This window comes from Thermobia domestica, chromosome 16, assembly GCF_964235325.1.
Source record: "Thermobia domestica chromosome 16, izTheDome1.hap1.1, whole genome shotgun sequence".
NCBI classification, from domain to species: domain Eukaryota; kingdom Metazoa; phylum Arthropoda; class Insecta; order Zygentoma; family Lepismatidae; genus Thermobia; species Thermobia domestica.
In genome coordinates this window covers 16,891,573-16,912,811 of record NC_137469.1, presented here as the reverse complement: position 1 = coordinate 16,912,811, position 21,239 = coordinate 16,891,573, and the positions used below count along the sequence as shown (strand labels likewise).

Here is a 21,239-nt window from a genome sequence, read left to right as displayed (position 1 = left end):
ACTATTGCAACCAAGTCCACACTTGTTTATACTAAGTGACATCAATGTTTATGCCCGCAATATTGCCATTCCTTTATTAGAAAAAAATGTGATTAAAGTTAGTTACTGATTTATTTCGGATATCTCGGTCCTAATTATATTTGGGTAATATTTTGTTAACTGCAGTCTACGCTCTTAATTATGAAGTCCCGTCGTCTATCTAGGTTGCCTTTGTCTAAACCCAATTTTGGCTACTTCCTTCTGATAAAATACGATTCGTATCCTGATAGCAATGTTTTATGCAATAAGTTCACTCTTTTAAACGAATATTTGCAGTCACTGAAGTGTTTTGATAATTCTTAATGTGCTTTCTCATTACCTTTAGTGTCCTTGACATGTTCCCTTTACCTTAGTTTCCGTGTTCCGTTCTGTCATACCGATTTAGATTTGAATACACTCACATACTGCTTGCTATGCGCCTGAATTTACTTTTTCATTACACAATAATTCTCCAGATAATAATGCCTATCAGCTTTCTCGAAATTTATTGGAGACTACCACAAACCGTGTAGAAACAGTCAAAGGAAGTTTGAAAAACTTTCGTAAACGAAATACAGTATTCCTTACAATAAGACAAACTACCTTATACTTACATTACATAAAATGAGCGTAGAAATGCTAACTTTAACGTATTACCATATAAAAACGTGTTAATATTAATTTTTATAGGAGCTGCAATGGCTTAGTGGTAGAGCATTTACCTCTAGCGCATAAGATCCTTGGTTCGATCCAGCCCGCACCAAGTGAACTTTGTAGTGAACAAACACCACGTGCGTGGGTTTCCTCGGGGTTCTTCCGTTTCTTTCCACATTCTTCATTCCACCATTTTCATTTATTTCTCATCATCACCGTCTCCTTCAGCTTAGCCGCTGTAACCATGGGTCGTAAAACTTAAAGATTTCATTTTTATTCTTCATTTTTATTTTTTATATAGATTATTGTAATTTTAAGCATACTACTGACTATTCATTCTGACTCCTATAAAAATTTATAAATATCTTATTTTCGACTCACTTGTGGTGCCTTGGTTATGATAAAATGTAAAAACTATCATGAAAATACAAAGAAAAAACAAAAAGATGGTGTCCAAGTAGATAAGTATAAAAGAGCTTTGCTTTAATTTTTTATTACAATTTTAACTTTAGATTATTTTTATTTTAGACAAAGTTTAGTTTAATACAATCTTAATAATATCAAATACATTTTAAATATGCTTGGTGCCACTTTTTTCTCTGAAATATAACAAAAATAGTGAAAAATAAATCTGATTTTAACCGACCTTTCGTCCATCTTGGACGGGCCATTTTGTAAAATCAATTTTCACTTTTGGCAATATTTCGCGATATAGTCGACTGGGCTTATTTAAGCCGCGACTTGTAATTATTATTATCCTCGCAAGAGGACACAAGACAAAACAAACAAAAATACAAAGGCATGAACTCACTGGAAAGAGACAGTACTGTGTTGATTTCGAGTATCAGTCTAAATAAGATTTTCCACATGCAATTGAGTTCCTTTTCACTCTGAAGTTTTGTTTTTCATCCTCATTTTATTAACATTAATCTTGTCTGATATCCGGGCGCGGTTAGGAAGTCTATAGTTTTCGCTATACATTCTATGGGTCAACTGGTCAAAATACCATATTAACGGGCATAAATATCAAATTACTCAAATAAATATTTAATTACTCAAATTATTTATCCAAGCCATTTTGTCTTATGTGTTGTGCTTAGTTCTTGTTAGTGATTTGCAAGAATTATGTTTTTAATGTAACCAAATGCTACATTTATGTTCTTTTCCTTGTTGCGGCTGTCGCATGACAACAATCCAGTAATTGTATAAAAGTTAAATTTAAAAAATGAAATGAAATCTTTGAGTTTTACGTCCCACGGTTATGCCGGCTAGGCTAAAAGAGACGACGATGATGAGAAATGAAGAAAGTATGAGGAAACGGGAGAACCCCGAGAAAACCCACCACAAAGTTCACTTGGCGGGGGCTGGGATCGAACCCGGGACCCCAAGCACCAGAGGTGAATGCTCTATCACTGAGCCACCGCGGCCCCAAAAGTTAAATTTAGTTTCGATGTAAACGAATAGTACAATGAGCTTTCTGATTTGGTCGGCTTCGTGCATCTGCCATTACTGTTTACTATGCTTTGTGACTTTATAACAAACTTAGTGATATAGTCAATCTACCTGCTGAGTTACGACTTCTAATCTTCATTTCCTCAATTGAGATTAAGGAAGAATAAAATTTGAAATTTATTCAAGCGACCGTTAGCAAAGCTTCTACTATTCGACTCGATTGGCATTTGTCTATTTGTTTGGTCCATGATAACTCTCGTAAAACTTAACTGATTTTGATAAAACTTGGTATATGCTTTCCTTTCACTTTCAGAAACAACCCTGTTATTTGAGGTTGCGATTCATCAAGTACAATTCGGGTAAAAGGGACAAAATCCATTCCATGTTGTAAGTTTACACATGTACATGCAAGACAATTTTCCCATAAAAAACATGTTTTTTTAAATTTCTTTTAAACTAGCGATGTAATACATTCTTGACGCGAGTGATCCACCCTCCCACTAATTCCAAACTACATGAGTATATCTATAAATTACAACAAAATACCTGGCATGCACTATACAAAATCGATTTCTTTCTTTTAAAAAAAATCACTGAAAATATTTATTTAAAATCAGGGAACATATGAATCTGCAGCCATATTCGGCATATACAGGTTGTTTCAAAACAGCACCAACAACGTTTGGGAAGTGACTCCTGACGCCAAGATAAGACAAAAAATATTGACCAATCTGAGTGCACAAATGCTTCCTTTCGGAGTTATAGGCTGCCGAAAACATGAAAAAAAATAAGTTTTAAGATCCATAGCTTCAAAACTAAGGGATCTACCGTGGTAGGATCAAGACTTCACTAAGGAACTATTTTTATTGTGCTATCCAAAAATACATGTTTCAGAATCCTAAGGTACTCACGCAACAATCTTTATAGAGGCAGTTTGGCTATGGGCATATAATATGAAGTACTCACCAACTACCTCTATAAAAATTGTTCCGGAAGTACCTTAGGATTCTGAAACATGGATATTTGGATAGGACACGTACTAGTTCCTAAGTGAAGTCTTGACCCGACTGCGGTAGGCCTCATAATATTAGAGCTATGGACCTTTAAAGTTTTTTTTTTTTTGTTTTGTTTTGTTTTGTTTTGTTTTGTTTTGTTTTGTTTTCGTTGGCCTATAACTCCGAAAGGAAGCATTTGTACTCCCAGGTTAGTCTATACTTTTCCTCTTATCTTTGTGTCAGGAATCACCTCCCAAACGTTCTCGGTGTTGTTTTGAAACACACCTGTAATATAAGCAATTATTTGCGCAAGCACCAAGAGAAAAACTATCTAGAATATATTAACACACGTACTGTTGAGATTTTTATTTTTATTTATTTATTTTTACGAAAATTATCGTGAATCATAACTTTCAATTGAGGATTTGGTAACCCATATCACATCAGAAGACTACATTCACCGCTCATTCTTAACTTATTTTAATTCCAAGCAAAAGGAATTACCGAGAAAAGTAAAAGGAAATGTATATTGTATGGAGTCCGAATTAATTTTACAAAAATCATCGTTTACCTAAAAGAAAATCCACACTAATTTTAACGCCCTCTAGAGTAGATGGTTGGGAAGCTGTAAAGAAAATATGGCGTATTACGCAAAAGAAACGAACAATTTAAATTGGAAATTACCGTGAGACGTATTTCTGAAAGCCGAAGGGGGAGGGGTTAATTAACACTTCCATTTTGGGCAGATTTTAACTTCAAGTTGGGGAGATATTAACAATGCCATAAAAAATATTCACTAAGTTTTGTCATAATTCGAAATTATTTTTCATGTATATATGTGTGTGTGTGTGTAAACTTGCAGCAATGGGATTAATTTTACTCCCTTATATTTGATGGATTGCGACCCTAAACAACAGTGAATTTTGCAACTAAAAGTAAGGCACGTGCAAAGTTTCATTAAAATCGGATAAGTTTTACGAGAGTTATCCTGAACTAGACAGACAGACAGAAGAAACAAACGCCAATCGGGTCGAATAGTAGAAGCTGCGCTAAAGCTCGCTTCAGTTATGACGAAACTTAAGGCATATTTTCTTTATGGCATTGAAAATATCCCCAGAGCTTAGGGTTAAAATCTACCAAGAATAAAGATGTGAATTCACAACCCACGATATTTTTCGTTAAAAGATGTTCAATTTTAGGGTCATATCACATATATTTTCTCTGAGGTTTCCCAATCATTCTCTCTGCGGGAAATTAAAATCAGTGAAGAATGACTCAAAACAATTAATATATCCAATTGTATTCGTAGACAGACTTTCTTGTCGGTGATGCCATTGAAGTAATCCTGTTGTTGTATATATTTTAAGCCTTTATATTCCTTGATAATGGATACTCGATAAAGTATCTGAAATATTGGATATCCGATAAAGTATAGGGAATATTGGATATCCTTGATAATAAATACCCGGTAAAGTATCCGAAATATTGGATATCCTTGATAATGGATACCCGATAAAGTATCTGAAATATTGGATATCCTTGATAATGGATATCCGATAAAGTATCCAAAATATTTATATCCTTAATAACAGATACCCGATAAAGTATCTGAAATATTGGATATCCTTGATAATGGATATCTAATAAAGTATCCGAAACATCTGATATTATTTCCTTAGGCATACAAAAAAAGTTAGTACATTTTAAAAGTGACATTACAATGTCCTTTGTAGTCATTCAGTATAACGTAAAATTTGTTATTATGTATTATTGTTTTCTCTTTCTAGTGAATAAAATATGTACTATGAATTCAAAAGTGTGCATTACTTTAGACTTACCAATTAGATTATTATTATTATTATTATTATTATTATTATTATTATTATTATTATTATTATTATTATTATTATTATTATTATTATACTTACCAGTTGAATCCAAGTCATGTATTTCTTCCACCAAAGATATTTTTGAAATCTTGGTCCCATTGCAGCCATCAAGTAATAAAAGTACATGATGATATGTACAATAGAATTCAAAAATCCTAAAACAATTATTTGTTCACCTGAAAACATAACATAGGAAACACTTTAAATGGCTGAAATAATCATTAATGTTCTTGACAACAACCGTTATGAAAGTTATGGGCAGAAATATATGATAAGCTTAGTGTAATTTAAGGCTACACAATCATCAGAGTTCTTGACAATAACCCTTATCAATGTTGTGGGGAAAATATATGAAAATGTTGGTGTAATCAAGGATGAAATATCAATAGTTCTTGACAATAACCGTCATCAATGTTATGCTGAAAAACATATGAAAAATTTGGTGTAATTTAGTGTTAAAACATCATTGTTGTTTACAATATTATGGGGTAAAATAAAGAAATTATTGTATTATTCAAGGCTCAAGCAGCATTAGGGTTTCAAACTACTTTGCTAGTAATATTCCTCTGTAAATTTTCTTCCAAAATTTCGAGTATAACACTCGGACGCTTATTCTCAGTGATACACAATGGCTTAAATATGCTTTCACAATTCGATTTTCACAATGTTTATTTGTGTCTCAATAATTGTAATTTAATAATATTACGTAATTTTTTCAATAGTTATGGTTTCTAGTATGTTATAGGTTGTTCTTCAGGTAAACCGTAATTATCGAAAACAAATTACTTTATATTACTAAATTACCATTGTTCAGACACAAACAAACAATGAGAAGATGATGTGAAAAAAATATTTAAGCTAGTGTGTGTTACTGAGAATGAGTGTCCGAGCGTTATACTCGAAATACTGGAATAAACTTGAGCTACTGTTGAGTTACAAACAAATAATGTGAAAATCACGTGAAAAGCGATTTAAGCCATTATGTGTCACTGACAATGAGTGTCCGAGCATTATACTCGAAATATTTGACGAACATTACTAGTTGAGTAATTTGAAATTTTACAATATGTTCCACACGCTCGACAAGTAAGTATCATTCGAGTTCTTGACAGTAACCATTATCGAAATTATAGGGGAAAACAAATGTAATGCAGGGTTGTCTGACGGGGTCACGGTGGCTCACTGGTTGAGCACCTCTGGTGCGTGGGTTTCTAATTCGACCCCTAGCTCCCGCAAAGTGGAGTTTGTGGTGGACAACTGCTGTGTCCGTGTTTTTTAAAATTTCTTTTCACATCCTTCTTTCCATCATTTCGTTCATTATTATCATCTTCTTTTTCTTCTCCCTTAGCCTCGATGCATAATCGTGGGATTTTAAATTAAAAAAGAAAGGAACCTTGTCTTACTAGAAATGAACCCTGTCTTGTGCGCACCACATTATACTAACTTCCGAATTATATTAACCCCGGTACCCGGTACCCGGAAGTTCAATGTCGCGTTCACGAAAGCTTTCCATCGACTTAGCCAACGGGATCCAGTTTCTACTTTGTATTCCTATTTCTGCGTCATTCATCTTAATATTGTTCTCCCATCTGCACCTAGGTTTTCCTAATGGTTATTTTTCGATTGGATTTCCAGTTAAAAATCCCTGCTTTCTTCCATTCTGACTACGTGAATTGCCCACCTAGAGCCTCCTAGACTTGATGATCCTAAAAATGTTTGGTAAACGGTGCAAATTCTACAGTTCCTCGTTATGAAGTTATAATTGGGAGCCTTGTATTATTATGATCCTATGTGAACACTATCATTGTATTTGTGATTAACGATGCAAATAATGAAAGCTATCCACGGATTTGGTGCAAACTATCTTGTAGTTATTAGCATACTGAAACGATTCTGGGGCTGTTGAACACTGAAACGATCATTTTAGTGAATTATATCTTAAGTTACATCAAGTGAGCGTGATTCAAGCTTGACTCAATAACTATTAAACGTTCAACTCAAATTATGCTTAATTATACTATTTTTCTTATTTTCTCTTGCCTTTACTGACGATTTAATTTCAAGATGATTGATGATAAAAGAAGAACCCCAATCATAATTTCAATGAAAAGTAAACAAGAACAGTATAACACAAAAAGAGAGGTAAACCAACAAATGGTAGACACACAAGATAAATCTGCCATTGTAACAGTTAAAATATTTTGTATTAATAAAAGTACATACGCTAGCTATGAAGATGAAGCTAGTTACTCAAGAACGATAAAAGATTAGTGAAATCTTACTTCATACCTTTGAAAATATATTGTTATTTTGAGACTCGGGATCATTTCTAATTAAGTTTTTAAATTTGAATCAATTGCTAATAAAACAATAGAGAAACAGCACTTTAGTGAATGTTTTGGTGAAAGAAAAATACAATTAAAGCATTAAAAATAATAACAAACTTAATTACCTGGCAGAAATTTTAAGTACATCCAGGATACCAATAGAGTTAGAGTGTGGTGATACACATGTAGAAACGATACTTGATTGTGTTTCTTCCTCAATACAAAAAATACCTGAAAAAGTAAAAAAGAAAAAACAATTAAGAATGTTGACACCATTAAGCTTTAGTGATAGTAAAACTATAATTTATTATTAATTTATCGTACATTCAGTGGAAACTTCAAATATAAAGAAATTATAATATAGTGTGAAGCAAAAACAAATCTTAGGTAAATATACACTCTGATTATGGTCGCTATATTTTCGTTGTATACCACTTGATAACAAACCAAATTAATACTTATTTGAAAAGACAAAATTACCTTACATTTTTATAATAAATTAGAACACATACTGTTTCGATGTCTTGCTTTACATTCTTGTAATAAATTAAAACACATACTGTTTCGAGGTCTTACCTTACATTCTTGTACTAAATTAAGACACATACTGTTTCGAGGCTTTTCTCGATTTTTCCTTAGCGTTAATGTCTTCAGTTGCATTGCTATTTATAGGTTGATGGGAACTTTTATTCTGGAAAATCCCGTAACTTGAATAAAATATCTTTTAAAATGAAGAACTATAAACATTTATACTATCTAAATGGTATTTCGTTAGTTTTTTTTTTTAAAAAAAAAGAAAGAATGGACAACTTTCTCACCATATAAGTTTAGCAGAGCAGCTAAAATGTTACACTGAAGAAGAAAGGAGGAAAAACTGAAACAGTGTATGTTTTAAGGATGTAAGTTTTTTTTTTTTTTTTTTTTTTTAATATTAAATATTAAATATGCATCCTATAGTATCCATCAGTAAAAATTAAAACTTAGCAACTTTCTAAAAATTCTGATGGACACGCAATCAACGAGATTTGATATTTTCAATTGTGGATTGTCAGCCTACTCGACCTGCAAACAATCTAACAGCTCTCCTCAGCAAGTATAAATGCTGCAAGCTGGCATGATACCGCTCATTCTTGCCACATCTATAGTCTTGCAACGAGGGCTTTGCTTTCAACATCTATCATTGTGACTCTTTGCTTAAGAGATAATGACTTGAGGAAGGCAGCGTTATCACGTCGAAATGTAATGAAGACTTGCTTGATTGCTTGATTGGTATTTAACTAGTGTCAACTCATGGAATTTATTTTACGAGTGTTAGTCCGAGTAGAAAAATTTTTGTCCACGAGCTTTCAAGTCGAGAATGACCTGAAACAAGGAGATGTGTTGTCAACATTATTATTCAACTTTGTTCTGGAGAGTAAGGAAAATCAAAGATAGCAATCAGGGCCTAGAGCTGAATGGTATTCACCAGGTTATGGCATATGCTTATGATGTAAATCTGATAGAGGATGTTGGAGAATAATAGAAAGAAATGCAGAAGTCTTCTTAAACGCTTGCAGGGGCATGGGGTTAGGAGTAATGCAGAATAAACTAAATACATGGTAATTCGCCCGGGATGCGTCAAAATATCAAATAATACTTCTTACAAAGTGGACAGTTTCAAATATCTAGGATCAATATTAACAAACCAAAATCATATCCCTCACAAAGAAATTAAATATCGATTAAAAGCAGGGAATTATTGTTATTATTCAGTTCAAAATCTTTTGTCTTCGCGAATTCTGTCGAGGAATTTGAAGCTTAAAATATATAAAATGATAATCATGCCTGTTGTGCTATATGGTTTCGAAATATGCTCTCATACTCTGAGGGCTAGAAAGGAGACTGAAAGTATTTGAAAATACAATCCTGAGACGAATATTCGGATCCAAGAGAAACGGAAATAGGGAATGATGGAAGCTTCATAACTAGGAACTGCGTAATTTATACCGCTTATCAAACATTGTTAGGGTCATCAGGTCTAGGAAGGTTCAGATGGACAGGTCGTGTAGCGAGAATGGAAGAAAGTAGGAACAGAACGCATTCAAAGTTTTAACTGGAAATTTAATCGGAAAATGTCTGTTAGGAAGACCTAGACATAGATGGGAAGATAGTATTGAGATGGATCTCGTAGAAATAGAAGTACAAAGTAGAAAATGGATCCAGTTGGCTAGACAGAAGTAAATGGAGAGCTTTGTAAACACAGCATTGAACTTCCGTGTTCCATAGTTCACAGAGTTAGTTAGTTATTAATGAAGAAGTGACAATAAATACAAATTTAAAAAATTGTTAGTTAAATCTCAGTGCCCAGCCCATCACAAACTCCAAATCACACAGCGATGAAACAGCTGAGAAATAGAACTCCTTAGTCGAGTCTACCTCGGATTCATAGCGTTATAAAGCATTATTAACAGATTAAAAATTATTGATTAATTAAAGCTATTTGAAAAGCAAACTGCAGGAAGTTTTTCGTTTCCTATTCAGAGAAATCGCTCCGTGAATCCAGTCCCGTATAGCGTCTCTTTTCAGTGGAATGTGACTCACTGATTGTGTTTGTGTACAGGTAAGCGTTCCAACTGACAATTGAACCCGATAGAACGCAACTTGATCACAAAAGAGTATATGGAAGGAATGTGACTCACTGATTGTGTTTGTGTACAGGTAAGCGTTCCAACTGACAATTGAACCCGATAGAACGCAACTTGATCACAAAAGAGTATATGGAAGGAATGTGACTCACTGATTGTGTTTGTGTACAGGTAAGCGTTCCAACTGACAATTGAACCCGATAGAACGCAACTTGATCACAAAAGAGTATATGGAAGGAATGTGACTCACTGATTGTGTTTGTGTACAGGTAAGCGTTCCTACTGACAATTGAACCCGATAGAAGGCAACTTGATCACAAAAGAGCATACGGAAGGAATGTGTTTTCAGAGCTACACAGAAAATGGATGCACGGTGGACATTATACATTTTTGAATGAATGAATAAAACACTGGTGACATCGATCTAGGTTACAGTAAGAAAACAAAGATTAAGGGTTTTTCTTTGATTTTTCCGCGCCTTGGAAACAATGTCCAGAAACTTCTCCCAAATGCCTTAATACCTGAAAGTTCAGAGTAAAAGGTTTATTTCTCTCCACTTTATGGTGTCTGGTATCCAAATAGCTTCTGCCAAAGGGAAGACATCTATGACATTGTTGGGAAGGTAATTATTGTAGTAAAGTGACATGAAATGAAATCATTAAGTTTTACGTCCCACGTTTATGCCGACTAGGCTAAAGGAGACGGTGATGATGAAGTAAGGAATGAAATGAAGAAAGTGGGAGGAAACGGGAGAACCCCGAGAAAACCCGCACATACGATGCTGTCCACCACAAAGCTCACTTGGTGCGAGCTGGGATGAACCAAGGACCCCAGCACCAGAGGTGAAAGCTCTATCACTGAGTCACCGCAGGCCTCATTACTGTATTGGTTAGGTCTGTATGTAATATAGAGAGCGTGTAATCGAGATAATTTGTCGATACAGTTATCCATTGTTCTATGGATAATTGTATGTGGAGCAGTATTTAGAATTGTAAGATGTAGTTAAAGCGTTGCAAATAAACCCTTAATTAGAATGAAGAAATTCAGAATAATTGGTATTTGCTTATTTGTGGTATGACGCGTGGTGTGCCTACTGTTATTGATATTATTTGTATAACCATTACACTAATTAAGCTATTCCAGCACATAATTAACCCTTTGGGGATCTCATGGTACAATTTGTGCCATACGGGGTGTTTCATGGTACATTGCATTATAACTCTCCTATTTGAGCTTTTTCGTCCGGTTTTTTTTCTTGTTTGTTTGTTTGTTTGTTTTTCAAGTCCAGAGGCATTCCAGAAGACATTACGGATGGTTTCACACCTTCCTGTGTCGAGACATAGGAGGTGATGACGTCATAAGTCAAAAATTTATATTTCCGTGTAAGACTTTTTGGGGGGCTTTATGTAAAGTATTTTTGGCGTGCTTATTTTTGCACGTAGAAGATTGAAATTTTGCACAAACATGCAGTCCACCGAGTAGTATTTACCAGATTTTTTCTTCAGATTTCTGCGTTAAATCAGGGGGGATCCAGAGAGTCAAAAAGTTTAAAAAAGGGATATTTTTACCCAAAAATCCCGTTTTTTCTCATTTTCCCGCCTTAGATACATGATGGAGACACATGAGTCATACCGCCTGAAAGGCAGTTCTATTCTGAAGAGAATGATGGGCGAAACGTGACCCTAGGGTAATTAGGGATGTCTCAGGAAATTTTTTACCTTAGATCATGGTGTTTTACGGTAATTTGGGGCATGGTGGGAATTCCTGATAAAATTTCTCCCGCCCTTGGTATTTAAGATAGAAACATGAAATTCGGCACACACATTCAGTATACCAAGTACTATTTATCAGATTTTTTTTAGATGGCTACGTTCACACAGGGTCGCTCCAGGGGGGCCCAAATTGCGAGAAAAAAATTTTCCTCCGAAATTTTCCCATTGACATCATTTTTCCCACTCCTGGTATATGTTATGGGCATGCAAGTGGTATCATTTGAAAGCCAGCTCCATTCTGAAGAGAATGAGGTATGACCCATGATCCTAGGATAAATAGTGACGATGCAGTAGCTGCTTGACTGAAAGTCTAAAAAATAGCCCAAAAACCCCGGATCTCTTAAGGGTTAAAGTTTAACAGAATAATAGTTTAACAGCCATGACGACACGTTTGATGCTAAGAAAAATAACATTATATTGTGATAAAGACTTACTATCTAGTAAAGACAATTCAGAGGATAGTCTAGTACGTTAAGGTTGCTTGATTAGTGAAATCTTAATTATGCTTCTTTAATTCTTAATTATTACATCAGAACCGTTTAAGATACTTACAGTGTCCAAAAGTTCCACCACTTTTGCAAAGAAGTACCACCAGACTGCTTCCTTCATCTGAAATTATACAAGAATATATTAAGTGCTAGAAAACAGGGCTAACATTCTAGAATTAGGGCAAAATACATGAAATAGACCTGAGGTTAAACTTTATCGGTTAAGCATTAAGTGAATGTAGTGTGTACTCGTAATAATGATCCAGGGTTAAGTCCGAAAGTTGGTCGTCCGCTTCTAGCAAAATTTTGAAAATTTAACGGGAGGAAATAGATAATTTGCTCGTTTGTGTGTTTGACAAGTTTCACAGCTGAGTCGTTTACGAGAATATGGTTTTAACTTCCAGAAGTAAGGAGCTAGGCACCCCCCGCACCGCCGAGCAAAATATCCCAGTTACGCCAATGGGTGTGCTGCACATCAACTGCGAAACGATCCGGCAGATCTGAAACAAAATATGGGATAAAGGAATATTTATCATCCTTACTCAGCAGTAATTGTGGCAGTTACCGCATATATTTGAATCTAAGACACACCTTTTCTGTCACAATTTCTGGTTTAAAATGGGGGGAGGGGTGCGTCTTGGAATCGCATACAAAACCGCTCCGGCAATTGGGTTGACTAAAGTGTTTGCGCCCCAGAATTTTATACCTGAAATTTTGAAGTTTAGAAATGGGTCTGCGTCTTAGATTCGAGTATATATGGTATTAGTAAAGTATAGGGTCCTCCTTATTCACCGAATTTGGCTCCAGTAGACTTCTTCCTAATACTGACATTCAAACTGGTACTGAAGGAACAGCTTTTCATGAGTGTTCAGGATATAAGTTAAATAAATCTTTAACTTCACACTTTAACAGCATTTCAGAGTATGACTTCAAAACCAGTTTTATAGACTTTGTGAGGCTAGCACACAGGGGCGGATCCAGAACCGACTTCTGGGGGGGGCGGTGGGTTGTCATACTGCCACTTTTAAGGGCTCCAAACTTTGGGATGGGTTTTATTTATATATATAAAATAAGAAAGTTTCCCCTTCTGGGGGGGGCAATCGCCCCTCCTGGATCCGCCCCTGGGAAAGTACTTTCAACCGTTCTCATCGCGGTTTGCTCCAACAACTTCAACTTTCTTTACCAATATCAGTCCTGGAACTTTTTTTGTCAAACGTTGTACAGAATGGATTTTGTTGTTTTGTTGAATTATATTAATATTCAATGTAGTATATGGAAGGAAAGAAAGAAAAAAAAGGAAAAAAGGTGGATAGGGTCACACCTCTATATGAATAAAATATTGCTTATTTACATTAGAGCATCCTGTTTACACATCCGGTGTGCAGAATGAAGAGAAAAAGTGCCTTTTTCCCACCCGAAAAACACACCCTTGTATTTGAAAATGAACTTTGTCTTACGTCAAAAGTGAACATGTTCAAGTATACTTAAAATTACGTCATAATTTGTGAGAAAACAACACTCTCTAGTAGAAACACTTAACAATACAAGCTAAATAAATATACATATCTGCAAATACTTTAAAAGTACAAGAAAAAAAACAAACTTTCACTTCTTTATAAGGATTTTGCTACAGTATCCAGTGTTGCCAAAAAGTTGACACGAAATCTCGCTAAATGGGAGGTGAAATGACTCCAATTTGGGATGAAAAGTCGCCTAAAATTATTCGTAGTATTCCGTCTTTTTCTCATATATATATATATATATATATATATATATATATATATATATATATATATATATAAGTCCATGTAAAAAGTGGTTAACGTACCCGCCTTTGGGGCGGGAGGCCCGGCTTCTATTCCCGGCGGGAGCTCACGTGGTTCGAATTCCATGTTAGTAGGTCCACGTGTCATATAGCCTCGCTGCTGAACGGGACGTTAAACTCAAAATGAACTCCATGCCCTATAGAACCCAGAGGTTCAATTCCTCGTTCACGAAAGCTATCTAGGAAAAAACACATGAAATTTAAACCTTTAGAGGGGAAAAAACCTTACACCCCTTCACCATTTACTCGAACTTTTAGAAGCATACTGTAATATTTCTGCCTTTCAATGGAATCTCTGCTAGCTAAATGACATGCAAGGCTAAAACTATTTTCCGCTAGATGAGGAACGTGTAGCCTATCAGAAAACAAAGCGGGATTCTGAAGATGGGCCACACGTTATATGGGCTGTATATTATTCAAACTCATTGAATTGGGCTAATTCAATTAAGTAAAAAGTAAACAAACACAAACTGTTTTCAACTAATAGTGCGTGATTTGTTCACATAACAAAAATAGCTAAATTTGTAAATAAGTCGCCAAATAGTAATTTAAAAATCACCAAAAAAAGTCGCTAATCAGAAATGTTATTTTTTTGTCGCTATTCTGAAAGTCGAATCCCCTAGATTTAGCGACTTTTCCCCCAAATTGGTAACACTGACAGTATCTGCGGCGTGTGTGTGTGTGTGTACTTGTATTACCATTAACAATACTTCGGCATCATCTTTGTTTTGTTTTCTTTTTATATCTAAAAGTTAAACCTGGCAACTCTTCTTTCTTTAAATAATAACAATGATTTTGGACAGTCCTTAAATATTACACAATGTCTATTAACATTCTGATGATTTGAATAAACAAAACAAAAAAAAAAAAAAAAAAACACGCAACACCTATTTAAACACGCAGTGCGTATGAAGCAACATAGAGTGTGAAAATACCATATCCTTAGCTCAAGGTTGAGGTCAAGTGGTATTGCTCATTCGTGCATTTAAACGGTTGATTGGTGGCATGTGTATCACTTATGTGTATGGTTCCGAGTTTAATTCTCGGTCGAGTCATAATTTGTGATATTGACTCGTTAAGAGCCTGATATACTAATAATAGTACAACATTTACCATTTTTTCTTTGCTTGTTTGTCATAAGTGAAAGGAGGTAATGAAATGCAACTCATCACAATCATAGATAATGCTATTCTACAACAGAAAATATGAACCCGAAAAGTTTTCAGTGTTGCCAACTATAGAAATTATAGTGTTGCCAGAATAACAATTCCCCCCAAAGTCTAAGTTAAAGCAGCAATTAGAGAAACGAACTCAACTGCATTTCATTACGTATCATGTTGTCTTGGAATCCTGTGAACTACTTTTTAAATAATAGCTGTATTTAGTTTGTAATAAACGAAAGAGTTTTAACATACAGTTATTAAAATTAAATAATAATGTTATTTAAAAAAAAATAGAATACGAACAACAACCTGATAAATAGCCTAATGTCTGACGTTCCTAGTAGACCCTAATAAACGAATGAATGAATGAAGTATATTATATTACAGCGTGTACGTAGGATGTATATAGACGTGAAGTTTCTATTAGTTTAACGTGTCTTTCACGTGACACACTTCTTGGAATTGTAGAAACGTGAAGTACATAATACTCTAGGGCAGGCTTGTTAAACTCGCGAACCTTGAATCATTTTTATGAGGCCTTTGCTTCACATCGAGAATATAACAAAAATATATTATTTACAGTGTGAACAAGTTTATTCATTTATGGAAAGGAACATGTTATCAGCGAAATCTAGGTTCATAGACATTCATATAAGCGCTATTTTGGAAATTGTTAATGCCTGGATCATGTCTCCAGACATCCTAAAATTTGTTGTAGGAAAAAGATATCAGAAGCATTCTGGAAGATGTTAGGTATCCATCTACTACTAATTTTTATGTTTCTTCTATTTTTTATTAGCACAATATTAGGTATGATTTTATGAATTTACTCACCTAAATTCATAATTAAGTATGAAAATGAAATTTTATTTCTTGTCCGTACCGTTGTACACTGATGACTATTTGTCCTACTTAGTTTGGAATGCCTGTTCAGCGTCTATATCACATGGCATGCTTCTTGAAAGTGCAGAGGTGTGAATTATATTATATTCTAGTATGTCCCTTATATGGCACATTTATTGAAAGTATACAGGTGAATATCGTACTCTAGCATGTTCTTTGTGTAACCCAATTCTTGAAAACGTGTTGGTTATACGGTAAATATTTTTTTCTCCCGGTTAACATAAAGCGTATATAGTAATAATGAGTACATTTATACAGTGCACAATTACAAATATAACTTGTAAATTGCTTCTTTACCTTTTATTGATTTTTTACTGGTAGTTGCATCTTCTTTTCCCTTAATAGGCTATAAATGTTATCCTGTTAGTCTTTAGTAGACAAGATGTATTTCAATGTACATAATTTTTCAGCGTGTTCCTTGTGTGATATGGTACATTTGTTGAAACTGTGCAGGCGTGGAGTACATCATAATCCCGCCGCGTTTTTTGTGTGACATATTATAAAATTATGCAGGTGTAGAGTACATCATAACCCCAGCATGTTTCTTGTGTGACATTATGAAAGTATGCAGTGAGAAGTACATCATAACCCCAGTGTGTCTCTTGTGTAACGTTATGAAACTATGCAGGTGTAGAGTACATCATAACCCCAATGTGTTTCTTCTGTAATACATTATGAAAGTATGCAGTGAGAAATACATCATAACCCCAGTGTGTTTCTTGTGTGACATTATGAAAGTGTGCAGGTGTAGAGTACATCATAACACCAGCGTGTTTCTTGTGTGACATTATGAAAGTATGAAGTGAAAAGTATATCATAACCCCAGTGTGTTTCTTGTGCAACATTATGAATGTTTAGAGGTGTAGAGTACATCATAACACCAGTGTGTTCCTTGTGTAACAGTATGAAAGTATGCAGGTCTAGAGTACATTATAACCTCAGTGTGTTTGTTATATGACATTATAAAAGTTTGTAGTGAGAGGTACATCATAATCCCAGCGTGTTTCCAGTGTGACACATTATGAAAGTATGCAGATGTGAAGTACATAGTACAACAAGCAAATTTCTTGTGTGAGATGTTATGAAAATATACAGGTAGAGTACATCCTAAGTTTAGCGCGTTTCTTGTGCAATACATTATGAAAGTACTCAGATGTGAACTACATCATACTTCACCATGTTTCTTGTGTGACACATTATGAAAGTATGCAGGTATTAAGTACATCATAATCCCCACCGTGTTTCTTCTGTAATACACTATGAAAGTATGAAGATGAAAAGTGTATAATATCCCAGCGATTTCTTGTGTGACATATCATGAAAGTATATAGGTATAGAGTACGTGATAATTACAACGCGTTTTTTTGTGTGTAAAACATTATGAAAGTATGTAGATGAGAAGTACATGTTCCAGCGTGTTCCTTGTGTGACGTTATGAAAGTATACAGGTGTACAGTACATCATAACCCCAACGTGTTTCTTGTATGACATATTATGAAAATATGCACGTAAGAAATACATCACACTTGCAACCTATTTCTTGTGTGACACATTTGTTGGAAGTGTGTGGATGCAGTGTTTAATTTTTTTTAAAAAAAGTTAATCATACCAAAATCATTATTGTCTATCACTAGTTCTTTCAGTCGGTCTGTAGACTATATAATCTTGGGGGAAAAACATATTTAAAGTACATTTAAAGAAACATAAAATAGATTGTCATAAACTTACCCTCATGCGGTATTGCCCAAATGATTTATCAACAGGTTTGCATCCGTGACTGAGAATTAATCCGAGGAAATTATCTTGTAATCCCTGTAACAAAATGAAACAAAAGGGTCGCATTAAAATCTATAATATCATTATTTACACTAGACACACCTTAATTCCTGATTCTTCCCACCAGGACGTTTTTATTATCAATCATAGCCACTGAATGGAACAGTCACGTGATCTTTTGGAACCTGTTACGGGATGAGATCTCTGTGAAGGCTTCCCTTTATTGCCAAATGGATGTGGATGTGAGATATGTGGTTGAATTTCTTTGTGGTCTTGGTTCGTTCATGTATTAGAAGAATTTGCTTCTTCTCTGAGAATAGTGATCTAGTTAAAATGTATAGACAATACTTTCTCGTAGTGCAGTGGATATTACAGTGTTTATTCGCATGAAGCGCATATAGCTATAACTGAATATACAGTGTGTTTGAAAAAGAGCTCCCTAGTTTTAATGTGTCCTAGAATCTGTACAAAGTGACATACACTATTCTAGTTTGTGGTGTTTGATTCATCAACTCTCCAAGTTTGGCTTCCCTGCAGTTGGCAGGTCTGCTTGACCTTGAGACGGCACAATTGCTGTTTTGTTTACTCTGTTTCCTCAGTTCAGTCCATACAGGCGTTCAGTGCAGAGCATATCAGCAACAATGTGTACTTCGCAACAGAAAGCGCAGTGTGTTATTTGGCTTGTGAAAACTGAGTCAGTTATAACGGTGCAACGTAATTTTAGACGTCAGTATGGTGGTCAACCACCTACAGCAAAAGCTATGTACAGTTTTGGGACAGTTACACCCGAAATGTTGGTGAATACGTGGCGAGAAGTGGAATATCGTCTCGACGTGTGCAGGGCCACAAAGGGATCCCACGTGGAAGTCTACCAACATTAAACAAAACTTGAAGGAATTCTCTTTCATGATATGTACTCATTGATTTAAGTTTTCATTCATTTCTCAATTAAATTTATACTTAAAACTAGGGAGTTATTTTTCAAACACTCTGTATTTATATAGTACTCAATTACAAATATAACTTGTAAATTGGTTCTATGATCTTTCTCTGATATTTCGCTGGTAATTGCATCTTGCTAATCTTCAGTAAATAAGATGAACTGTATTTCCATGTCCATCATACTTCAGCGTGTTCTTTACATGATATGTTTCTCGAAAGTGTATAGGTGTGGAGTACAGCATACTCCACAAACAAAATTAAATCAACGTGACATGATTTAAAAAAAACGGACTCGAGATGGCCACTAACTATGTTCAAAAAATCATTTCAACAGGTCAGCTGTTTACCCGATCTCATAAACTATGAGTTTGACACTTATTTCGATCATTTTGCACATTTTATTTTTCTTCCCATCTCACTTCCCATATCAATGGGGCTGAACTTGGACTAAAACGACATCGAGAGTGTAACAATTCATCTCAGTGACCACGAAAACTATGGATTTGATACTAATATTGGACATTTTCGATTTTTTTTTTTACATGTGATGCCCTTTCCAACTGCACCCCTGGGGATATCATAAGTGGCTTACATTGTATCAGCAGCAGGGGTAAAAGTGAATCTGAAAAGGTAGGGGGATGGATGACGTTACGCCGTCCCCTGTGCCTATCTTTGTCCATTGTAATTTTTTAGGAAGTGGGGAGACGCCATAAATATTTTTTTGGAAGTGCGGTAACAGCGTCCTCCCGCGTTTCCCCTGATCAGCAGTATTATTATTCATCTTAGCAAACCCAAAAAGCTATGGATTCGACACTAATAGCAGTCGGTTTTGATTACTTTTACATGTCACGCCCTTCTCACTCCCTAGAGGTGCTAGGGGTATCTTATCCACCCAAAAAAAAATTTTCTAGATTGTAAATCATATGCGTACTAAGGCCTGTGACAAACATCTTGGCATTTCAGCTAAACGAATAAAATGCAAGCTCTGACACGATGTTGCCAAGTGCTAAGGAATGTGGCTATGGCTAAGCAGACGAACTACAGCGCAATCAGGTGGCAGAGAATAGACGTGGATGTGTACAAAATAAACGTGGCAATACCGCTGGCCTCTCATTTGCTAGCAGTATTTAAAGGGACCTTGCAGCGCCGCCTTCAAATCCCAAGATGTTTGTCACACTGTTTCGGTTTGGTTGAAATTACGTCAGGCATTCCAGACTTACGCTCCAACATACATACACACATACATTTTTATATTATATAAATAAGTTCAGAGCACCTAAATTAAATTACAAATAAAATACTTTACACATTTTAAAGTTTTATTAATACTATTTTGAAAATATTAATAAAAATAATTATGAAGTTTATTACTTACGAACGATGATAACCAAATGCTGAAAATAACTTGATAGAGGTTGTACAAAATTAAGACAGAACTTAGTTGGAATGGCTCTCTTTTGGCCATTATCCGAGGACCAAGGCTTAGCACGAAGTACAAGTATAATCCTGCGATGGATAACACTGGCCAAGGACTGCTCATAAGAGGCCATGAGTCAGCGAGACTTTCTGAAATAGACAGATTTTTTATTCATTTTATTATTTTCGAAAGACATTGAGGAAATATTACAAATGAAAAGCGTGAACTACATTATGTGATCAATAGTGTTCAGATACTACCTGCGAAGATGATGTTTGGTGTTGTAAACACTGATATCACCTACCAGTAAGGATCTACCGCATGTGAAACACAGGTATTGTGAACACTGACGTTACTACCAGTGAAGATCTACTGCTTGTGAAACACAGATGTTGTAGACACTGACGTCACCTGTCAGTAAGGATCTACCGTGTGTGAAACACAGGTGTTGTGAGTACTGACATCACTTACTAGTGAGGATCTACCGACTGTGACACACACGAGTAGCTTCCGAAGTCGTATACTAGACATGGCAAGACAGCAGAGTGAGCCGTTGTGTCGAGCTGAGAGATTTTCAACTTGATTAGGTGATTACGCGTGTGTGCTTTGGGTGTAACACAATGATCTTTAAAGATCTGCTTCTCATAGTGAAGTGGAAACATGATGGAACATCCACAACCTAAAGGTGGAACAATCGATCTATAGTAGTCCTCCAGAAACCGTCAATTGTTCAAGAGGTTCGTTCTACACTTAAAAAGCTGGCAACCATTCATCGACATCATCACTCAATGAATTATAGATTTTATCGGAAACTTCTCTTAGCATCATAATTCTTCGATGCAAGGTATGGACACTTGGTTTCCGCGGTCAAGAAACTGCACATAAGCCACACTCTACACTTACAAATGCTAGACTCCTTCTTACGTTATGTAAGGAGCGACGCCATGAAATCACGGATGATAGCAAATATTTTGTTTGTTTGCCGTGGTGGACG

General features: G+C 35.3%; 1 protein-coding gene across 1 annotated transcript in view; it reads right to left on the bottom strand.

The window, feature by feature from the left end:
- The window catches only part of LOC145672929 (very long chain fatty acid elongase AAEL008004-like), a 40,829-nt gene that overhangs the window by 10,010 nt on the left and 9,580 nt on the right, over nt 1-21,239 (bottom strand). Inside the window, exons 3-7 of the mRNA XM_081742148.1 lie at nt 20,204-20,394; nt 17,839-17,922; nt 12,284-12,340; nt 7,461-7,566; nt 5,048-5,184 (exon numbers count right to left, since the gene is read on the bottom strand). Coding sequence (XP_081598274.1) covers nt 5,048-5,184; nt 7,461-7,566; nt 12,284-12,340; nt 17,839-17,922; nt 20,204-20,394 — 575 coding nt within the window. The remainder of the gene's footprint in view (nt 1-5,047; nt 5,185-7,460; nt 7,567-12,283; nt 12,341-17,838; nt 17,923-20,203; nt 20,395-21,239) is intronic.